We start from the raw sequence: 20,948 nt of genomic DNA, 5'->3' as shown, positions 1-20,948 counted from the left end.
TTTTCTGTTACTAAAATATAACTATTAGTATAGTAGTCTATTTTTAAAAGTGTGTGGCAATACTCAATCACCAGAAGAATTCATCTACCTTTCTGTTAAGAGTCTAAGGTTTAATTTCAATATTTTTCAACAAATGACTCCTAATCCTACTACTAATAACCAAGTGACTTTGGGCAAGTAACTTAACCTCTATACAACTGCCTCCTCATTTGTAAGATCCATTGATGGGTGTGAGAATTAGAGTAAAGCCAAGGAGAAATGGGACATTTATATGGTTTTAAAGTATTCCATCCCAAATATTAATTACAGGAAAAAAATCTTCCAGTCCCAAGACATATGATATATCTTTTGATATGATATACTGAGAAAAGAGTATTAATTTCTATGGCATTCTTGTAAAAAATGTATAACCTCAACCTAGTGATGAGAAAATATATGACAAATCCACAACTGAAGGACTGTCTGTACGGTTAGTGACCAGTAGCAGTCTTTGCTTTTTCTTTATCCTGTGCCAGGATTGAACCCAGGGCCTTCACACTGAGCTACACCTCCAGGACCCCCACCCTTTCTCTTTGCAGTACTGGACAGCAAATTCAGTGATGCTCTATCACTGAGCTACATCCCCACCAATTTTTATTTTTTGTTTTGAGACAGAGTCTCATTAAGTTGCCCAGGCTGGCTTTGAACTTGTGATCCCCCTGTGTCAGTCTCTCAGAGTGCTGGGACCACAAGCATGTGCTAGCATGACCAGCTCTGACCAGTTCTCTTTAGCATACCAATGCTTGGGACAGAGGATATAGCTCAATTGTAGAGTAGTTGCTAGCAAGTCTAAGGCCCTGGGTTTAATCCCTGGGTTAGAAAACAAAGGGTCGTGGCTCTACAGTACAGCTTTTGCCTGGTAGGCCCTTGGTTTGACCTTTCATACTACAAAAAGAAACCATACTTTAAGTGGGGCCTTGTGCCATGTGCCTGTAATCCCAGCACTAAGGAGGCCGAGACTGGAGGATTGCAATATTGAACCCCATCTGGACTACAGTGAGACCCAGTCTTCAAAAAAAAAAAAAAGAGGTTAAATGCATCAAAGTCATAGGAGTGGAAGGTCCAGATCAGTGCTCAGCAGATAGAAGGCTCAGTTCTCAGGCATGGTAGTACATGCCTGCAATGCCAGCACTTGGGAGGCTGAGGCAGGAGAATTGATATGAGTTTGAAGCCAGCCTGGGCTACATAGTCATGAAAGACAAGTGGGCAGGACAGGGGAACCTGGAAGACAAAAGACATGATATCAAAGGGCAATGTAGAATTCTAGATTTGGATCCTGGGAGGGAAAACAAACAATAATGGGAAAAGTGGCAAAATCTGAATGTCTGCAGTTTGGCTAAAGGTATTAATGTTAATTTCATAGTTTTAATAACGTAACTACTGTGGTTATCTAAGATATTAATATTAAAAAAGGCTGGGTGATATCTATAGAGGATCTTTCAGTACTAGTTTTATAACTTTTCTGTCTTAAAAAGCTAAAAGAGGGCCCGGGATTTAGCTCAGTGCTTTTGCCGCCTGCTGCACAAGCTCAAGGACCCAAGTTCGATCCCCAGTATCAAAAAACAACACAAAACAAAAAAACAAAAAGCTAAAAGAAAAAGAAAAAGGTGGGAAAAGAAAAGAAGAAAGTGGCATACACTTGTAGTGCTAGCAGTCAGGAGGCTGAAATGAAGTATGAAACTAGCCTGGAAACATAGTAAAATCCCATCTCAAAGTAAATAAAACAACACAAATGTCAAATTTAGTGGACACACGCACACACATTTTGTGGTACTGTGGACTGAACCCAAGGGCACTCTACCATGGAGCTACATCCCCAGCCCTTTTCATTTTTTATTTTGAGAAAGGATCTTGCTAAGTTGCCCAGGCTGGCCCTGGACTTATGACCCTCCTGCTTCAGCCTCCCAGGTAGTTAAGACTGCCACTGTGCTTGGCTGTAAAGTTGATTTTTCCACCTATGTTCATCAGGGAGATTGGCCTATAATTCTCTTTTTGGATCCTTTTCTGGTTTTGGAATTAGGGTAATGCTTGCTTCCAGGAATGAAGTTGGGAGTATTGCTTCCCTTTCAATTTCATTAAAGAGTTTGAGGAGTAGCAGCACTAGGTCTTCTCTAAATTCAGCAGTGAACCCATCAGGGCTTTGTTGGTAGGTTTCTAACTACATATTCAATTTCATTAGCTGATACTGATTTATTCAGAACTTTTATATCTTCTTGATTCGGTTTGGTGATTCATATTTATCTAGGAATCTGTCCATTTCTTCTGTATTCTCCGTCTTATTAGAATACAGGTTCTCAAAGAAGGTAATGATGATCTGGATTTCTGCAGGGTCTCTTGTGATTTCACCCTTTTCATTCCTCACTGCATGGATTTGAGTTCTTTCCTCCGCCGCCCTCTTTCTTTCTTTCTTCTGGGGATTGAACTCAGGATCTTGCACTTTTTCTTTCCTTTTTTTGATAAGGTTGGCTAAGGGTTTGTCAATTTTATATTATCTTTCAAAGAAGCAACTTAATTCATTGATTCTTTGTATTGTTTTCTTAGTGTCCATTGCATAAATTCTCTGATTTTTATAATTTCCATATGAGCTTTGGGCTTGACTTGTTCTTTTTCTAGAAGCTTGAGGTTCAATATTAGGCTGCTTTATTTGAGCCTGCTGTTTTCCTGATACGGGAATTCACCGGTATAAATTTCCCTCGTAGGAACACTTTCACTGCATCCCATAAATTCCAGTATGTTGTACTGTTATTATTGTTTAATTGTAGAAATTGTCTGATTTCTGCTTTAATTTCATCTGTGACTGGGGACCGAACTCAGGACCTTGTGGTTGCCAGGTAGATGTGGTGACACTGAGCTACATCCCTGGCCCTGTCAAGTCTTATTTTTTTTTTTTTTGGTACTGGGGATCGAACTTGGGTCCTTGTGCTTGCAAGGCAGGCAGTGGAACCACTGAGCTAAATCCCCGGCCCAAGCTAATTTTTAAAGATAAATTGTTTTAAATTTTCCAGCAAGTTGACTTTGGTTAATTTGGTAGTATTATCTTCACAGCAACCTTTTTATGATTTTAAAATAATTAGAAGGAAATGGCATTTAAAAAAAGCAATCAATGTAGGTTAATTTCAATCACAATTGATGCATTAGGTTGATTTTGAATATGTTAATAAGCAGACCATTAATAGACAAGAAGTGTCTCGGCTCATCTTGTTTTCCCTGCCCTGGCCCACTCTGTCATGTTCCTTTCTAGTGGAAAATAATGGCATTTAGAAACCAGGATCTCCTAGCCAGGTGTGCGGTACATGCCTGTTATCCTAGCACTTGGAAGGCTGAATAGGAGGATTTCAAGTTCAAGGCCAGCCTGGCTACACAGAGACCTTGTCTCAAAAACCCAAAACCATGGGGCCGGGTTTTTAGCTCAGTGGTTTCGCCACCTGCTGTGCAAGCGCAAGGTCCGAGTTTGATCCCCAGGACCAAAAAAACCCAAAACTCAACAAATAAAACAAACAAAACATGAACAAAGAAAGAGCAAAGGGGGGAAGGTAAGTCCATATAAACTGCTTAGATCAGTGCCTGCCACACAGGAAGCACTTAATAAATATGAGCTGTAACTATTACTTGTGGTCCAGCTCATCTTAGGAAAATCGTAGGTTATGCACAGAACTCTGCTGAGAAGATGGAGTCATCATGCGCCTGTCCGAACAGGCCCTGCTCAGCCTGAGACCCACCTGCATAGCCGCTTCCCCAGCTGCCCGCCGGATCTCCCTCAGAGTCTGGCACCGCTCCAGCAAGTGGTCGCCACAGAGGATGTCCACCTACGGAGACAAGAGACGCCTGCATTGGGCTGCCTTCCTGCCCACAACACCTCCAAGAAATGAGGGGGAACCAACAGTTACTGCAGGTTGGGCCGCGTGGCTTATTTTAGACTTATTAAACCTTCTAAAGCAAGCCGAAAGGTAAGTTGGGAAGAACACTGAGGGACACAGCACTGTATAACATTCAAGATGATTCCTTGAATCTTGGAGAAATTAAATCGTGTCCAGTGTATTCAGCACAAAATGGCACAAGAATATTTTTTCTAAAGGTTTCATGATAAAATAATTAGATAATATTAATGATTAAGAAGGTGATCCTTTAATAGTTCTCTTATGAGGAATTCTTTTATCCAACAATACCATATGTGACTTAAAATACTAAGAAAATTTTTGTGAACAGATCAACCTTAACATAATTTTTTTTTTTGAGATGGGGTCTCACTGGCTATTCCAGGCTGGCCTTAAACTCTTGGCAACCCTTCTGCCTCAGCCTCCTGAGTGCTAGGATTATAGGCATGCACCACCACACCCAGCAGTTTAACACAGTCTTTTCAGCCCCTTACTGATGTTAAAGCTCTAAGATCTACCTACTGTTTATACAGAATCCTCCAGAAAAAATAATGTAGAATTATATACTATATTGCAATAAAATTTCAGTATATTTACTAAGATCAAAATGCAAATCTTTGGGCCAGGGGTTTACCCCAGTGGTTCTGTCACCTGCCTCGCAAGCACAAGGACCCGAGTTCGATCCCCGGTACCAAAAAAAAAAGTTAAAAAATGTTAAACAAAATGCAAATCTTTAATCTCTTTGATTGAGCACTTCCTTAACATTACCTTAAAATGGAGTCAGGTCCTCATCATCTTTTTTCTCCCCACAGTACTAGGAAGTGAATCCAGGGCCTTCTCACTGAGATATAGCCCCAGTTCTTTTTTATTTTTTATGTTGAGACAGAGTCTAACTAAGTCACTAACTTGCCCAGGCTAGGTCTGAACTTGTGACCCTCCTGTCTCAGCCTTCCAGAGTGCTGGGATCATAGTCATGCATCACCACCCCTGGCTAGTTCCTCGACTTATTAATACCTATCACTTAATTGGCTCCATCTCTAGAAGTCCTTAGTTTATAATTTGAGATTTCTCCTTGTCCTTTAAATCAGAATATCACCTCTGACTCCTCCTCCTTTTCCTTCTCACATGCAATCAGCTGCCAAGTCCTGTGCTTCTTTCTTCCTATCCCTCAATTTCATAGCATATCCATCAACTGCTGCCCCTAAGCTAAAACCCCTAAAACCACACACTCCCAAACCAGAATTCTACTTGAAAAAAAATCCTCAGGGCTGGGGGTACCTCAACGGCATGCATAAGGCCTCGGGTCTGATCCCCTACACCAGCACAACCCAGTCCCAAAAAGGAAGTCAATAATAAACCCTACACACTGCCCACACGAACATCTCCCAGAAACTTGCAGCATAGTTGAGAAAGAAGAGTACAGCCGTTGTGTTTAATTAAGTAGCCATGTATTTGACATTATTAGCTAATCCTCACATTCTTGTGAGCTAGGTATTACAATTCCCATCTTCCACACCAGAGTAGTAAGAGGTGAAGACACTAAACTTTCCTAAAGTTACAAAGCTAGTAAGTAGCAAAGTTCAGCTCTGAATCCAGATCTGTCTCTAGCTCTTTCTCCAAAGCCTAAAAAAGCATAATAACTTAAAGAGCAAAATAAAAGATAATAGGAAACAGGGAGATAGATCTTTTTTTTTTTTTGGTACCAGGGATCGAACTCGGGACCTTAGGTAGATCTTTTGTAAATAGGAAGGGGCCTGAGACATGGAGGGGAGAGGAAAAGGAAGGGAAGAAGTACAAAAAAAATTAAGATGTGTTATGCACATGTATGAATTCCCCATAATGAATGAAATCATTAGTACTGCAAACATGTACTAATTTTTTTTTACCTGGGATCGAACTCGGGTCCTTGCACTTGCTTGCGAGACAGGCAGCGTAACCACTGAGCTAAATCCCTGGCCATACTAATAAAAATTTTAAAATCTTGTTGGGCTGGGGATTTAGCTCAGTGGCACCGCGCCTGGCTTGCAAGCAAGTGCAAGGTCCTGAGTTCAATCATGGTACCAAAAAAAATCAAAACCAAAACCAAAAAAAAAACCTTGGGCAAGGTAGTGCATGCCTGTAGTCCCAGCACTTGCAAGGCTGAGGCAGGAGGATCATCCCAAGTTCAACGTCAGCCTGAACTAGATAAAAAAAAAAAAACCCTCCTAAAAACACCATTTTAGTGCTAAAAAACTTCTATAAAGGGCTGAATAAGAGTTTATGTTTTATGGGCCACAGGACATCTGTCATAGCTATTGAACTCAGGTGTTATAGCACACAAGCATCCATGGCTGTGTCCAATAAACCTTTATTTGTAAAAACAGGTGGCAGGCTAGATTTGGTCCTCAGGTATGTGGACCCTGGATTTTTATTGTTTTTTCTTGAGACAGTCTTTTTTTTTTTTTTTTTTTGGTACCAGGGATTGAAATCGGGTCCTTGTGCTTGTGCAGCAGGCAGCGAAACCACTGAGCTAAACCCCCGGCCCTAGATAGTCTTTTGTTTTGTTTTGTTTTTGGTACCAGGGATCGAACATGGGTCTTTGTGCTTGTGAAGCAGGCGGCAGAACCACTTGAGATAGTCTTGCTACATAGCCCAAGTCTCAAACTCCCAGTCCTCCAGTCCAAGTCTCCCAAGCCCTGGGATTACAGACATGCACCTCCACACCCCACTCACCAATGGCTTTCTATGTCATAATGATGTGATTCAGATTTGTAACAATGATAGTGTATACATTTACTAGCTTTAAAACTAGCAGACCAATACTTGTCGGCAAAATACTTTGAAAATATGATGACTTCAGATCTTGCACTCAGAACTCAGATCCATGAAAAAGTAAAGATTTTGAAAAAAAAAAAAAAAGTAAAGATTTTGGAAGCTATTATTATTGTTGTTAGGTATTCAGCAATCCAGAAATCATTATTCTTAGTGGGCTTTACTACATGGTATACTATGACTTGATTACCATGTTTTCCTTTTCAACCCTGAATCTGTTTGCTTGCTTGTTTTTTATGGTACAGGGGCATTCTACCCAGGGCATTCTACTAATGAGTCACACTCCCCAGTTTTATTTTGTTTGTTTTTGGAGACAGGGTCTCGCTAAGCTGCCCAGGCAGGTCTCAAAACTTGATCTTCCTGCCTCAGCCTCCTGAATAGCTAAGATTACACCTGACAACAATTTTCTTAAAAAATTATAATTCACTGTGACAAATTCAAAAGCATAGTATTTATAACAAATTTTTAAGAACCATAACATTATAGCCAGGTGTGGTGGCACACACCTTGAGAAGCTGAGACAGGAGAGTTGAAAGTTCAAGCCCAATACGAGCAATTTAGAGACCTAGACTTAGTGAGATACTGGGTCAAAAAAATAAAAATAAAAATAAAAAATAAATTTAAAAAAGGGCAGACTGTAGCTCAGTGTGAAGGTCATGGTTTCAGTACCACAGGGTAAAAACAAAACCCAAAACGCAGCATTATAGAAAGTAAATGGTAGACCAGGGATTTAGTTCAGTGGCACTGCGCCTGCCTTGCAAGCACAAGGTCCTGAGTTCGATCTCCAGTAAAGCAAAAAAAAAAAAGGAAATGGTAATTCTTTCCACAGTTCAATCCCAACCCCTAGCAAATGGCCAGTTACTGACCATTTGATATGTGTAGTGCTAGATGCTGTGTGCACATGTTGATTTTCAAAATCATGTCTTTACAAAAAAATGCGATCATGCCACAATACCATTTTATAATATTTTAATGAAAACCTCAAAAATTTCATAATCCCAGAATTTAGGAGGCTGAGGCAGGAGGATCACAAATTTTAGGACATCCTGGGCTGCACAGTGCATTCAAGGCTGGCCCGGATTACACAATGAGACTCTGTCTCAAAATAAACAAAATAAAGGGGCTGGGGATTTAGCTCAGTGGTTCTGCAGCCTGCTTTGCAGGTGGCAAGGTCCGAGTTTGATCCCCGGTACCAAAATAAATAAACAAACAAACAAAATAAAATGGATAAAAGAATACATGATTTTTTAAAAACTAACTTCCCTTGGTGTTTTCTTATTTTGTTTGTTTGTTTGGCCACAAACCACTTCAAATGCAGTTTATTCCTCAATAGTTCACTGGTAATTATTCCTCCCTGCTAATAAACAACCATATAGAAAGGTCACATATCTGTAAGCAAAACACACAGCGCACTGCCTACCTGGGACTCCCTGGCTTAAAGAACGTCCACACAGAAGACTCAAGTGTCTGGGAGACATCAAAAGTCTTTTTCTGATCACTGGCTACCCAGCTTGATGGTTCCTTCACATCAGAACTAACTCAGTTATTTACTTTCTCTGGGATGCAAAAAGCTTAAAAGGTCATAGTCACAAATTAATAGGTGTGCATATTTGATAACTGGGTTGCACTGTTTTAATATTTTGGTGAAATAAGGGAAATATTCCTTAAGGAAGGAAGGAATATTTACTAGAGATCTAAGAGCTGACAGAGAAAATTAAAGGTTGAAACAAAATTTAAATCATTTTATTTCTTTTTGTTTGTTTGTTTGTTTTTGGTACTGGGGATTGAACTCAGGACCTTGCGCTTTCGAGGCAGGCGCTGGAACCACTGAGCTAAATCCCCGGCCCTAAATCATTTTATTTCTAAATGTTACAAACCTTGAATTCTACAAAAAAAAGAGAAGCCACATTTTTATATAATAAAATCAACTTAGAAGATAGATAGCTACTATTCAACGCGGTGACTATAATTAATAACAATGCCTTTTTGTTGATTTTTTGTTTTGAGGTACCAGAACTAAACCCAGGGCCTGATATGCTAAAAAAACAATCCATTCTTGAAAAGTACTGAGTACAGATTTTAAGTATTCTCACCATAAAAAAATAAGCACGAGGCCATGCTATGTTAGTTAATTGACTTAGGCATTCCATAGTATAAACTTCTTGTCTACATGACAAATACGTATCATTTTGTTGATTAAAAAAAAAAAAGGAGCTAGGTGTCATGGCACATACCTATAATCCCATCACTTGAGAGGTTGAGGCAGAAGGATCACCACAAGTTCAAGGCCAGCCTGGGCTACATAGTGAGTTCAAGGCCAGCCTAAACTACATAGTGAGACCCTGCCAATCAATCATTCAATCAATCAATTAATCAGTCAATGGGGAGAACCCAAAACCCTAATTTTGATCTTTCTTAAGTCACCAAATAGAACACTTATAAATAGGAATTGTGCTCTGATCAAAATCTAGCCACAGAAGATGTAATCTAAATCCTACAGAGGGCGGTACTGGGTATCCTTATTTATCTTATGCTATCAGAGGCAAGTTTTCTGATTTCTGTTTTTAGAAATAATATACTGACATGAGATCACTCACAATTCTTTATCCAGGAGACCTTGTTTCTAACCAAAAGCCTAAGAATAACTTCAAGCAAGCTGGGTGTGGTGGCTCATGCCTGTAACCCCAGCACTCTGGGAGGCCGAGGCAGGGGGATTGCAAGTTCAAGCCCAACCTGGGCAATTTAATGATTTAGTGAGACCCTGTCTCAAACAAACAAACAACTTTTAAATTAGAATAATGATAAAACAAAGCTAAACAAGCATGCATTTTCACTGGCCCCACAACTGGAACTATAAGTATATTAGTATTTTAATGTGTAACAACACATAAGATTTCCATCTTATAACAACAACAAAAAATACTATATACTTAGAATAGAAGATACTTTTCAATCCTTAAAAAACTGGTAGTGCCTATATTAGACAGATTTTTCACTTTTCTAGGTGTTTTGAGCTTTTCTCTGACACCAACAGACGGTTATCAATGGCAATAAGAAATGGACAGGAAAAAAAAAAAAGAAATGGACAGTAAACCAAATGAATGTTGGAGGAAGGAATCACTGTGCATCAATATTCAATTAACATTTACAATGTCTATAGAATTATAAAACAAAACCCACTGCATGAAATCCTAGGATAGTTCTTTCTTCAATATGCTAAAGGTAATCTTACAAATTTACCTGTTGTTTTACATACATGTACTGTACCTGACAGGCCGGATCAAGACTCATTTTTCTTCTGAGGAATTTTTCTACATGCCCAATAGTTGCTTCTCCTGAAACTCGGACAAACTTCTTTTCTAATGGCTACAAAAATGAATAAATAAAACTATTTTCAGACTACATATATGTATATACATAGTATGTATAATATTTAAAACAAATGTTAGAGCAAAGATGATTCAGCAGGCCTTCCTTTCTTCCTGTCCTGGAATGCAACTCAGAGCCTCCTGCATGCCAAGCATGCACTCTAACACTACACTACATCCCCAGGCTTCAGTACTTTTGTTTTGGTGTGGTGTTTTGAGAAGGGTCTCATTCTGTTGCCCAGGGTGGCTTCAAACTCACAGCACAATCCTTCTGACCTCTCACTGGCAGGGCTGGGATGGGATTACAGGCATGTCAATAGACTCTTGAAAGAAAAACTGCCATCAAATTTGAGTCAGTCCACTGCAGTGCCCACCGTATTTGAGAGCGTTTAATCAGGAGCCATTTGGGGAAGGGAATGTTTAAGACTGGGCCACAAAACAACTATACGCCTGGGCTTTTGGGGTCAGCTTAGCCCAGGACTGGGTGAGAGATGGCCACAAGAGACAGCTGTGCAGACACCGTGAGCTGGACACAGATCGCCTGGAGCTCAGGCTGGGAAGGACTCGGGTACCCTCTACAGTAAGAAGCCAGGCAGGCATGTGCAGCTTCCAGAGAGCTATGTCTGGAAGTGCTAGCACTAAGTCCAGCACACCGCTTGAGACCCCTCCCTATATTAGCACAGAACTGAATAGTCTGATTGCTTTCTCCATCTACCAGCTTGAGCAAGAATATGGCTTGACTCGGATAGTCGCTACAGCCTGGGATGTATGGAGCAGGGGCTCTGGAGCAGGGGGTACCTCACAAACCCTCTGGGTGTAAAGGTGGGGAGAAAAAACCATGACTGGGGGTGCACAGAGGACAGAGAATGTGGGAACTGCCTGAGTGACTACTGCCACCACTGACCGACCACGCTCAGTGGGAAAAGAAGGGCAGGACTCAGCATTCACATAAATATGCGATGTGGAAACAAAATAGGTCTTAACAGTGATTCACTATCTCTCCCCCATCTCTACTAGATTCCAGGACTGCAGACCCTGGAAAGAAACCACTCATTCAAAAACAGGAATTTCTTTGGACTCTTTGCTTCACTGGTTCTTTACGGTTGGGTTTTTTTCTTTTCCTTTTCTTTTCTTGTTTCTTCTTTTCTGTTACTTTTACCTAATTCTATTAATTTCTTTTTACTCTTTCGTAGGACCCTTTATCTTGCTTTTTTCTTATCTTTTTTTATTTTTCAAATTTTACTCTTTTTTTGGTACTGGGGATCAAACTCAGGAACTTGCCAGGCAGGCGCTGTGGCACTGAGCTAAATCCTTGGCCCTCAAATTTTACTTTTGTTTTTTTGGTACTGGGGATCGAACTCAGGACCTTGCCCTTTCGAGGCAGGCAGCAGTACCACTGAGCTAAATCCCCAGCCCAAATTTTACTTTTGTATTTTCCTGTTCCCATCCCCTCTTTCTTTTTTTTTCTTTTTTTTGGTACCAGGGATCGAATTTGGGTCCTTCTGCTTTCGAGGTAGGCGGCGGAACCACTGAGCTAAATCCCCGGCCCTGCCATCCTCTCTTTCTTTTCTGAAACTGGGTCTCACTACGTAGTTCAAGCTGGCCTTGAATGCAAACTTGATAGAGCCTTCTGCTTTAGCCTCTCAGGTACTAGGATTACAGGCACCCCCCCCCCAGCCCCTCCATCTTTACTAGTAGAGCCATTCAGCTTTGTTAACCTTTGGATACTCAGTAAATTCTATGCTATTACTGTTGAATTCTTTTCTGTTGTTGATGGAAGTATAGTTGCTGCCTTTTGTACATATTTACTGTATGTCAACATTTGGTTTGTCTTTGCCTTGATACTATTTTATGGACCCCTTTTCTATGGTTAAGGGAGGTATATTATCAGTTGTTATGGTATGTCAATATCCAGTTTTGACTTTGATTTATTATTGCTGCCGATTTCTTGATATTGCCAGGGTGCCAGAGTTCTTGCTATTAATTGATTTTCTCTGTATGCCAATATCTGGATTGCCTGCATGTCATTAACAAAACTGTGGAAAATTTCCAGACAACTAGGTGCTGGGCCAATTACACTGCACCCTCTTCTCCCAAATTAAAGGAGAGGGTTGGATCTTGGGACAGAGGCAAAGGCCTATAGTTAGCTATGCCCAGAGTGCATCACTGAAGAGCAGACACTAACAAAAGAGACAACAATAGGGGCCAGGATTTAGCTCAGTGGCACCGCCCCTGCCTCGCAAGCACAAGGTCCTGAGTTCGATCCCTGGTACCAAAAAAAAAAAAGACAACAATATTCTGCATACAAGAAACACATTTAATTCAAAAAGAAATCCATAGGTTAAAAATCAAGATAGAAAACAATATCTGTTGCATCAGGACCCCCAAAACAAGCAGAAGTAGCTATCCTAGTATCAGACAAAGTGGACTTCAAGCCAAAACTGATCAGACAAGGAAAAGGTCAGTACATATTGGTTAAGGGAAAAATTCAACAGGACGAGATAACAATTATAAACATATATGAACCAAACACCAATGGACCCAACTTCATACTAGATAAACATTAGCACAATTATAAGGGGGACTTCAATACCCCAGTGTCATAATTAGATCAACTAGACAAAAAAAATCAACAAAGAAATATCAGAGTTGAACCAAACTTCAAACAAACGGACTTAGGATAAAGAACATGTGGGTTTTTAAAAAATACAATGGAGTACTACTCTGCCATAAAGAAGGTTGGGCTTCAAATATTTATAGCTAATGGATGGACCTTGAGACCATACTCTTTGTTTTTTTTTGGTACTGGGGATCAAAATCAGGACCTTGAGCTTGAGAGGCAGGTGGGAGAACCACTGAGCTAAATCCCCGGCCCACTTTTCTTTTTTTGGTTAAATTCTTTTATTGGTACATTTTAGGTATACAATACATTTACATTTATCACTGGGTGCTTGTACCTGTACATGATGTATTTTGGCTATTTTTTTCCCCATTCCCTGGCTCCCTTCACCCCCTCCACCCTTTTATTTACAAAGACTTTGTTTCCATTTTTTCCTTTTCTCATAATTTTTCCTTCCCCCTTCCCCTCCCACTTTCCCTACCCCTTTGGACCTTTTCTTCCTATTTCAAATTACCAATTATTCGTTTTAATCATTTTAATCCTTATTTACACTTTCAGTTTCTCATACTAGAGAAACTATTTGGTATTTACACGTGTGTCCTATTTATTTCACTTAAGAGGATGGCCTCAATATGCATCCATTTAGCTATAAATGTCTCTAGTTTCTCATTCTTTATGGCTGAGTAGTACTCCATTGATAAAAAAATCCACATCTTCTTTATCCAGTTTCCAGTTGATGGGCACTTAGGCTGTTTCCATGTTTTAGCAGTTACAAACTGTGCCACTATAAACACGGGTGCACATATATCGCTGTGGTATGATTCTTTTAATTCTTTTGGGAAGATACCCAGCAGGGGAATAGCTGGGTCAAATGGGACCTCCAGCCCTGGTTCTTTGAGGTATCTCCATACTGATTTCCACAGTGGCTGCACCAGTCTGGACTCCCACCAACAATGGAGAAGGGTTCTTTTCTCCCCACAGCCCCACCACCATGTGTTATTGGTTGATTTCTTTCTTTTCTTTTTTTTTTTGGTACCGGGGATCAAACTCAGGTCCTTGCGCTTGCACAGCAGGCGGCGAAACCACTGAGCTAAATCCCTGGCCCTGGTTGATTTCTGGATAGCAGCCATTCTTTCTGGGATGAGGTGGAATCTCTGTGCTGTTTTCATCTGCATCTCTCAAATGACCAGTAATGCTGAACATTTTTCATATGTTTATTTGCTGCTTTTACTTCTTTGAGAAATGTCTGTTCATTTCAGATGCCCATTTTTGAACTGGGTCTTTGAATTTGGGGGGGTCTGATTTTTTTCAGTTCTTTATATATTCTAGATAGTAGTCCTTTGTCTGAGGTACAGCTACTAAAAATTTTTTCCCACATTGTAGGTTGTCTCTTAGCTCTGTTAGTGGTTTCTCTTACAGTGCAGAAGCTTTTTAATGAGATCCCAGTTGATTCTTTGTGCTCGTTCCTGTGCTACTGAGGTTTTGTTCATAAAGTCTGTTCCTATGCCAATGCCAAGACTATACTCTTAAGTGAAATAAATCAGACACACGTTTAAATACCACATTGTTTCTCTGGTGTGAGAAAGTGAAAGCAGAAATAAGGACTGAGATGTATAATGGATGTTGGGAAATGGGAAGGAAGTGTTCAAATGGGAAGAGGAACAAGGGAGGGGGGAGGGAGAAAGGAATGGACAAGAAAAAAGTGAAAACAGAAGGAAAAAATGGAAACAAAGCTTTTGTACATAGGGAGGCTTGAAGGGGAAAAGGCATAAAATAAAATTTATTGAAAACAAATAAACAGGGCTGGGGATTTAGCTCAGTGGTTTTGCCGCCTGCTGCGCAAGCCCAAGGACCCAAGTTCGATCCCCAGCACCAAAAAACCCACAAAAAACAAACAAATGGACTTAACAGACTACAAAATGTTCCAACCAACAACAGAATACATAGTCTTCTCAAGAAGAATGTGGAATTTTCTCCAAAATAGACTGCACACTAGGCAATAAAGCATGCTTCAGTAGATGCAAAAGAATCATAATTATCCTATATTATCAGATCAGAGTGCAATTAAATTAGAAATCAATGGCAAAAGAAATCACAGAAATTCTGCAAACACATGGAAATTAACAGACCCTTGAATAAGCAATGAGTTACAAAAAAAAAAATCAAGGAAGAAATTAGTTCCTAGAATCAAATGATAATGCCCATACAATATACAATATACCAGAACCTATGGGATGCAATGAAAGCAGTCCTAAGAGGGATGTTTATAGCTGTGAATGCTCCCATCAGAAAACCAGAGCCCAAATAAATAATCTAATGATGCATCTCAAGGTCCAATCCAAATCCAAACCCAAAGCTAGTACATGGAAGGAAATTGTAAAGGAGAACAAAAATTAATGAAACTAAGACAAAAAAAATACAAAGAAACAATGAATTGAAGAGGTGGTTCTTTGAAAGAATAAACAAAATAGACAAACCCTTGTCAATCTTACCCCAAAAAAGAAGAGAAAAAACCCCAAATCAATGCCGTTAGAAATGAAAAAGATGAAATCACAATGGACACTGTTGAAATGCAGAAGATTAGTAACTACTCTGGAAATCTTCATTCTAATAAATCATATCCAAATAGACTTTATCCCAGGGATGCAACGATGGTTCAACATATACAAACCAACAAATGTAACACATCATATAAACAGAAGCAAGGACAGAAATCACATGATCATCTCAATAGATGTAGAAAGAGCCTTTGACAAAATCCACCAGCATCCATTCATTTAAAGAAAAAACTCTGAACAAAATAGGTTTAGAAGGACTTAAAAAGCCATTTATGACAAATCTACTGCCAACATCATATTAAGTGGAGAAAAGCTGAAAGCTTTCCCTCTAAAATCAGGAACAAGACAAGGATGTCAGCTATCACTGCTCCTGTTAAATAGAATAATCAAAAAACATTAGCCAGAGCAATGAGGCAAGAGAAAGAAATAAAAGGGATATGTACAGGAGAAAGTCAAATTATCATTATTTGTAGATGACATGATCCTCCACATAGAAGACCCAAAAAATTCCACCAAAAGTCCTAAATTAATAACCAAATCCAGAAATGTAGCAGAATATAAAAATCAACACACAAAAATCAATAGTGTTCCTGTATTCCAAAATGAGCTCCCTGAGAAAGACATCTGAAAAACAAAACCATTCACAATAGCATCAAGAAAAATTAAACACTTAGGAATTACACCTGACCAAGGAAGAGAAAGAACTCTACCACAAAACTATAATTCTCTGAAAAAGGAGAAGACATCAGAAAATGGAAAGATATCCCATTCCTGGATAGGTAGAACCAATATTGTCAAAATGGTCATACTGCCAAAGCTGATATACAGGCTTAATGCAATCTCAGACACCAATAACATCCCTCACAGAATTACCCCCCCAAAATAATCTTAAAATTCATATGGAAGAGACACGGAATAGCAAAAGCAATATTGGGCAACAACAGCAAAGAAGGATGCATCACAGTCCAACTCCAAATTATATTACAAAGCTATGGTGATAAAACAGCATGGTACTGGGACAAAAACAGTGCAGACCAATGGAACAGAAGAGAGAACGCAGAAACAATAACCCCAGGCACATTCAGCCAACTGATCTTTGACAAAGCAGCCAAAACATACACTGAGGAGAAGACAGCCTCTTTAACAAATAGTGCTGGAAAACTGACTACGCACATGCAGAAGATTGAATTTAGACCCATTATCCCTCACCACGTACTAAACTAAAACCAGAATGGAGCAAAGAACTAAATGTTAAAGGAAACATTTAATCTACAAGAAGATAAAATCGGTAAAATTCTTGAATACTTAGGTGTAGGCACAAGAAATAACATCAAGAAACATCAGATGGGGGCTGGGGATTTAGCTCAGTGGTTTCCTCACCTGCTGCACAACCTCAAGGACTTGAGTTCAATACCCGGTACAAAATAAAGAAAGAAAGAAAGAATCAACAGATGGGATCACATCAAATTCAAAGGCCTCTGTGTAAAATGAGAATGTAATCCCAGGTATGCCTGGGACAGAAGACTAAGATCTGGAGCATATAAAGAACTAAAAAAAAAAGTGCAGCCCCTAAATAACCCAATCAAAAAATGGGCAACTAAAATGAGCAGACACTTAGAAGAAGAACAAACAGCCAGTGAATACATGAAGGGCTTCTCCACTGCTGGTGGGAACTAAACTGGTACAGTCACTGCAGAGATCAGGACGGAGAGCCTTCAAGAACTAAAACTAGAGGTTCCGTTCAACCCAGCTGCTCCCCTTCTAGGGATCCTCCCGAAAGAGTAAAAGACATCGTATTACAGGAACAGCTGCACACCCATGTTTATAACAGCACAATTCATAATAGGTAAATCTTGGAAGCAGCCTATATGTCCATCAACAAATAAGTGAATAAAGAAAATTTGGGGGGCCAGGGATTTAGCTCAGTGGTTCCACTGCCTGCCTTGCAAGCGCAAGGACCTGAGTTCAATCCCTGGTACCAAAAAACAAACAAAATTTGGTATCTATCCCAATGGAGTACTACTCTGCCATAAAGAAGGATAAATTTGAGCCATTTGTAGGAAAATGGATGCATTTTGAGACGAAAATCTTAAGTGAAATAAGTCAGTCACAGCTTAAATATCACATGGTTTCTCTTACAGGAAGCAAGGAGTTTTTACAAAAAGGAAAGGAAACAAGAGATGGATGGTGGAAGGGAGAAGGAGATGAAAGAGTTTTTTCTACTTATTTGTGGTTTAGGGGACTGGACCCAGGGCCTCACAAACATAGGCAAGTGGTCTCTTACTGAGTTTATCCCCAGTCCATGCTCTTTGTTTTAATACCTCCCTCATCAAAAACAAAAGAAAAAGCCAGGTGCATGCTTATACTGTAGTCCCAACTATCTGGAGGCTAGACAGGAAGACTGCTTGAGTCCAGGAGTTCAATGTCAGCCTGAGCAACATAACAAGACTCGGTCTCTCTAAAAATAAAAATTTTAGGACTGGGGATTTAGCTCAGTGGTTCCGGCACTTGCCTCGAAAGCTCAAGGTCCTGAGTTTGATCCCCAGTACCCAAAAAATAAAAAAATAAAAATAAAAATTTTTAAAAAGAAATAATAGAAATAAAACTCGGAGTATTCAAGTACTGAATTTACACCTTAAAGATAGAAAATAAGCTGGATGTAGCAGCACATGCATATAATTCCAGTACGTGGGAGGCTGAGGCAGAAGGACCTCAAGTTTGAAGGCTGCCTGAGCTACACAGTTAAGATCCTATCTTAAAAACATAAAAACCAGAAAGAAGAAACAGGATAGAAATACCCAAGATCAAATGTCCACAACAACTTAGGTTCAACAAAAAAAAATCGGAGGGAAAAAAAGATGGAAGAGGGACGGCAAAACTAAAAACATGAAGGGTTATAAATGACAGATAATGCAACCAATTACAATATTTGGACCTTATCTGTACCCATATTTAACAAAACCTATAAAACAACATTCAACTGAATTTGTTAAAATTAACTTAGCTAAAGATATCAATACTGTAAGTCTATGAAATTCAATCTGGGAAATTTTTGTTTTGTTTTTGGTACCGGGGTCCTTGAGATTCCACAGCAGGCATCGAAAACACTGAGCTAAATCCCTGGCCCTTGTTTTGTTTTTTGAGACAGGGTCTCTCTTCGTAGTTTGGGCTGACCTTGAACTCACTATGTAGCTCAAGCTGGTTTTGAACTTGTGGTGACCCTCCTGTCTCAGCCTCCCAAGTGCTGGGATCAATCTAGGAAACTGAACTAGTGCACAGGCATTTGATTATAAAGTTATGACTATTATGATGGGTATTTAATTACTTATTTGGTGCTCGGAGGTGAGCCAGCAACTTGCACAGATAAGCACATACTCTATCGAGTCACATCTCCAGCCCCAGTGAATGACCATTAATTTTAGAAAGGGTAGCTAGCACTGGGTCAGGAGTCAATTCAGTGGTAGAGTGCTTGCCTGACTCACCCAAGGACCTGGATTCAATCACCAGCACATGGGGAAAAAAAGCAAAGCAGTATTATTACCAGTATTATGTTTGTAAAAGTAGTCTTTATCTTTTAGAAGCAAACAGTAAAAAGAATTATTTACTGATAAATGGTATAGTCTGGGATTTGCTTCAAAACTGAATGACAGGTACCCAGGCATGGTGGCATGTGCCTGCAATCCCAGCACTCTGGGAGGCTGAGAAAGGAGGATCACAAGTTTCATCCCAGGCTGGGTAACTTAGCAAGATCTTTTCCAAAATAAAGCATTTTTTTAAGAAGGCAAGAGATGTAGCTCAGTGCAAAGGCCCTGAGGAAAAGTGGTAAAGGTGTAAACAAGATTGGGCATAAGTTTATAATTACTGCAGTATACATAAAGGTTCATTATACTATTCCACTTTTCTGTGAGCTTTTAAATTTCCATAATAGGGTAGACACAGTAGCACACCTGTAGTCCCAGTTACCTCAGAGTCTGAGATAGGAGGATTACTTGAGCCTAGGAATGGAGTTCAAGACCATCCTGTGCGATATAGCAAGATCCCATCTCAAAAAAAAAAGCAAAACAAACCAAAATAAAGGTTTTTCTTTCTTTTTTTTTTTTAAAGGTTTTTCTTTTAAATGAAAAGATTAACATCTAGACATGCATGGCTACAGTATGATGCAATGATCTGAGGCATAGTGGCTGACGGGTAGAGGGAACATAAATTTTGAAAGTAGAAACTAATGCTTACCTAAGCCTCTTTCTCTCAGGACAATTCAATGTAAGCAAAAAGCTGAGGAAATCAGGACTAAAAGCATAACTTTTAGGAAACTTCATAAGTGTTTTTCTAGCACTAGCAGAGAAGGAGCCTGAAGTGACTACCCTGGGGACCAGGGCAGGTCAGAGACACTTAAATTCCATATAATCTTATCTCAAGTTTGGATCTTAAATCCCTTCCAGACTGAATTAGATAAACACTTCGCTTTTTATGTCTTCAGCTTGCCTGTTACCCTGGCAGGACCAACAGATGGCCCATTGTTACCACAGCCTGATAGACAAGAGGCATGAATGCAGGTACTCCAGGGACAGATCTCCTGAGTTCAAACCCCAGCTCTGCCATTCTCTAGGTGCAAGTCTTTGTGAAAGTTGCTGAGCCTTTCTTCATCTGTGCCGTTTGTAAAGCAGGAGAGAAAATAGCATCTACCTTATGAGGATAAGTTAATGTGTGCAAATAACTAATAATATCTGACACATTGTAAGCACTGAAGAGTTATTACTGCTGTATTGTGAGCCAGTTGTCTCTAAAATGACTTGTATCATTTTGCTCTGTATGTCAAGGATTCTAACTCCTATAGGGAACCCAGTTGTCATCATGGGACATTGGTATCATCTGGATAAAAATGCCAAAGTTCTTTTTTTTTTGGTACTGGGGATCAAATTTGGGACCTTTCACTTGTGAGGCAGGCACTAGAACCACTGGGCTAAATCCCCAGCCCCCAAAGTTCTTACTTGTATGTGTGTGTGTGCGTGCGCGTGCACATGTGAAGGTACAAAAATACTGGGATTCGAATCCAGTACCTTCCCACTGAGCTACATCCCCCTTTGAGACAGGGTCTTCCTAAGTCGCAAAATTGTCCAGGTTAGGCTTGAACTTGTGATCCTCCTGCCTCAGCCTCCCAGAGTGCTGGGATATAGGTGCCACAAGGAGCCTGGCAGTTCTCATGTTCTCTGAATGCAGGCAATCTCACTGAAGAGGAGATAATGCAGTACCCCAGTAGAGTGGTCCCGAAAGGTACCTCACCACAAACAGCACAGCCTGATTAGAATGAGAATCCCATCTGAATTCCTAAGAAGCTGCACCCAGACAGTTTAACTGGATGCCTTCCTGTCAACCAATACATTTCTGAAGGTCAGATTCTGGGCTTACCATCTTAACAGCAGGCTTCAGGTATACCAGCAGAGGACAATCTAGTCCCAGTTTCTAAATTCCTGGTGGCCTCCTTACACCAAGTATTTGATAAACTTAATTTAGCTAAAATTATCAACACTGAAGTTCTTAGAATTATGAGATAAGCCAGTATCTGAAAGATAAAAACTGGCAACTCACATTATTCCATGCTCACAAGTGAAAAGGGGCTTCCCCCTCTATAATTCACACAGCTTCTTCAGGAGATAATTTGCTTCTTCCCCCGACACCC

At 39.9% G+C, this 20,948-nt stretch overlaps 1 protein-coding gene across 7 annotated transcripts in view; it reads right to left on the bottom strand.

Annotated features, from left to right (window-relative positions):
- Pcgf6 (polycomb group ring finger 6) overlaps positions 1–20,948 on the bottom strand; it is a 37,809-nt gene that overhangs the window by 3,867 nt on the left and 12,994 nt on the right. For 2 of the 7 annotated variants that reach the window (XM_021245568.2, XM_004866518.4), the window contains exons 8-9: positions 9,993–10,091; positions 3,759–3,845 (exon numbers count right to left, since the gene is read on the bottom strand). In XM_021245568.2, coding sequence (XP_021101227.1) covers positions 3,759–3,845; positions 9,993–10,091 — 186 coding nt within the window. Of the gene's footprint in view, positions 1–3,758; positions 3,846–9,981; positions 10,092–20,948 lie in introns of all 7 variants that reach the window. The other 5 variants (XM_021245572.2, XM_021245570.2, XM_021245569.2 and 2 more) reach the window with 3 other exon arrangements.

This window comes from Heterocephalus glaber, unplaced genomic scaffold, assembly GCF_053883595.1.
Source record: "Heterocephalus glaber isolate CG9 unplaced genomic scaffold, H.glaber_assembly_v1.0 deba00001498, whole genome shotgun sequence".
In the NCBI taxonomy this organism is placed as follows: domain Eukaryota; kingdom Metazoa; phylum Chordata; class Mammalia; order Rodentia; family Bathyergidae; genus Heterocephalus; species Heterocephalus glaber.
Note: the sequence above shows the minus strand (reverse complement) of the source record. Positions and strands in the feature narration are given on the sequence as shown.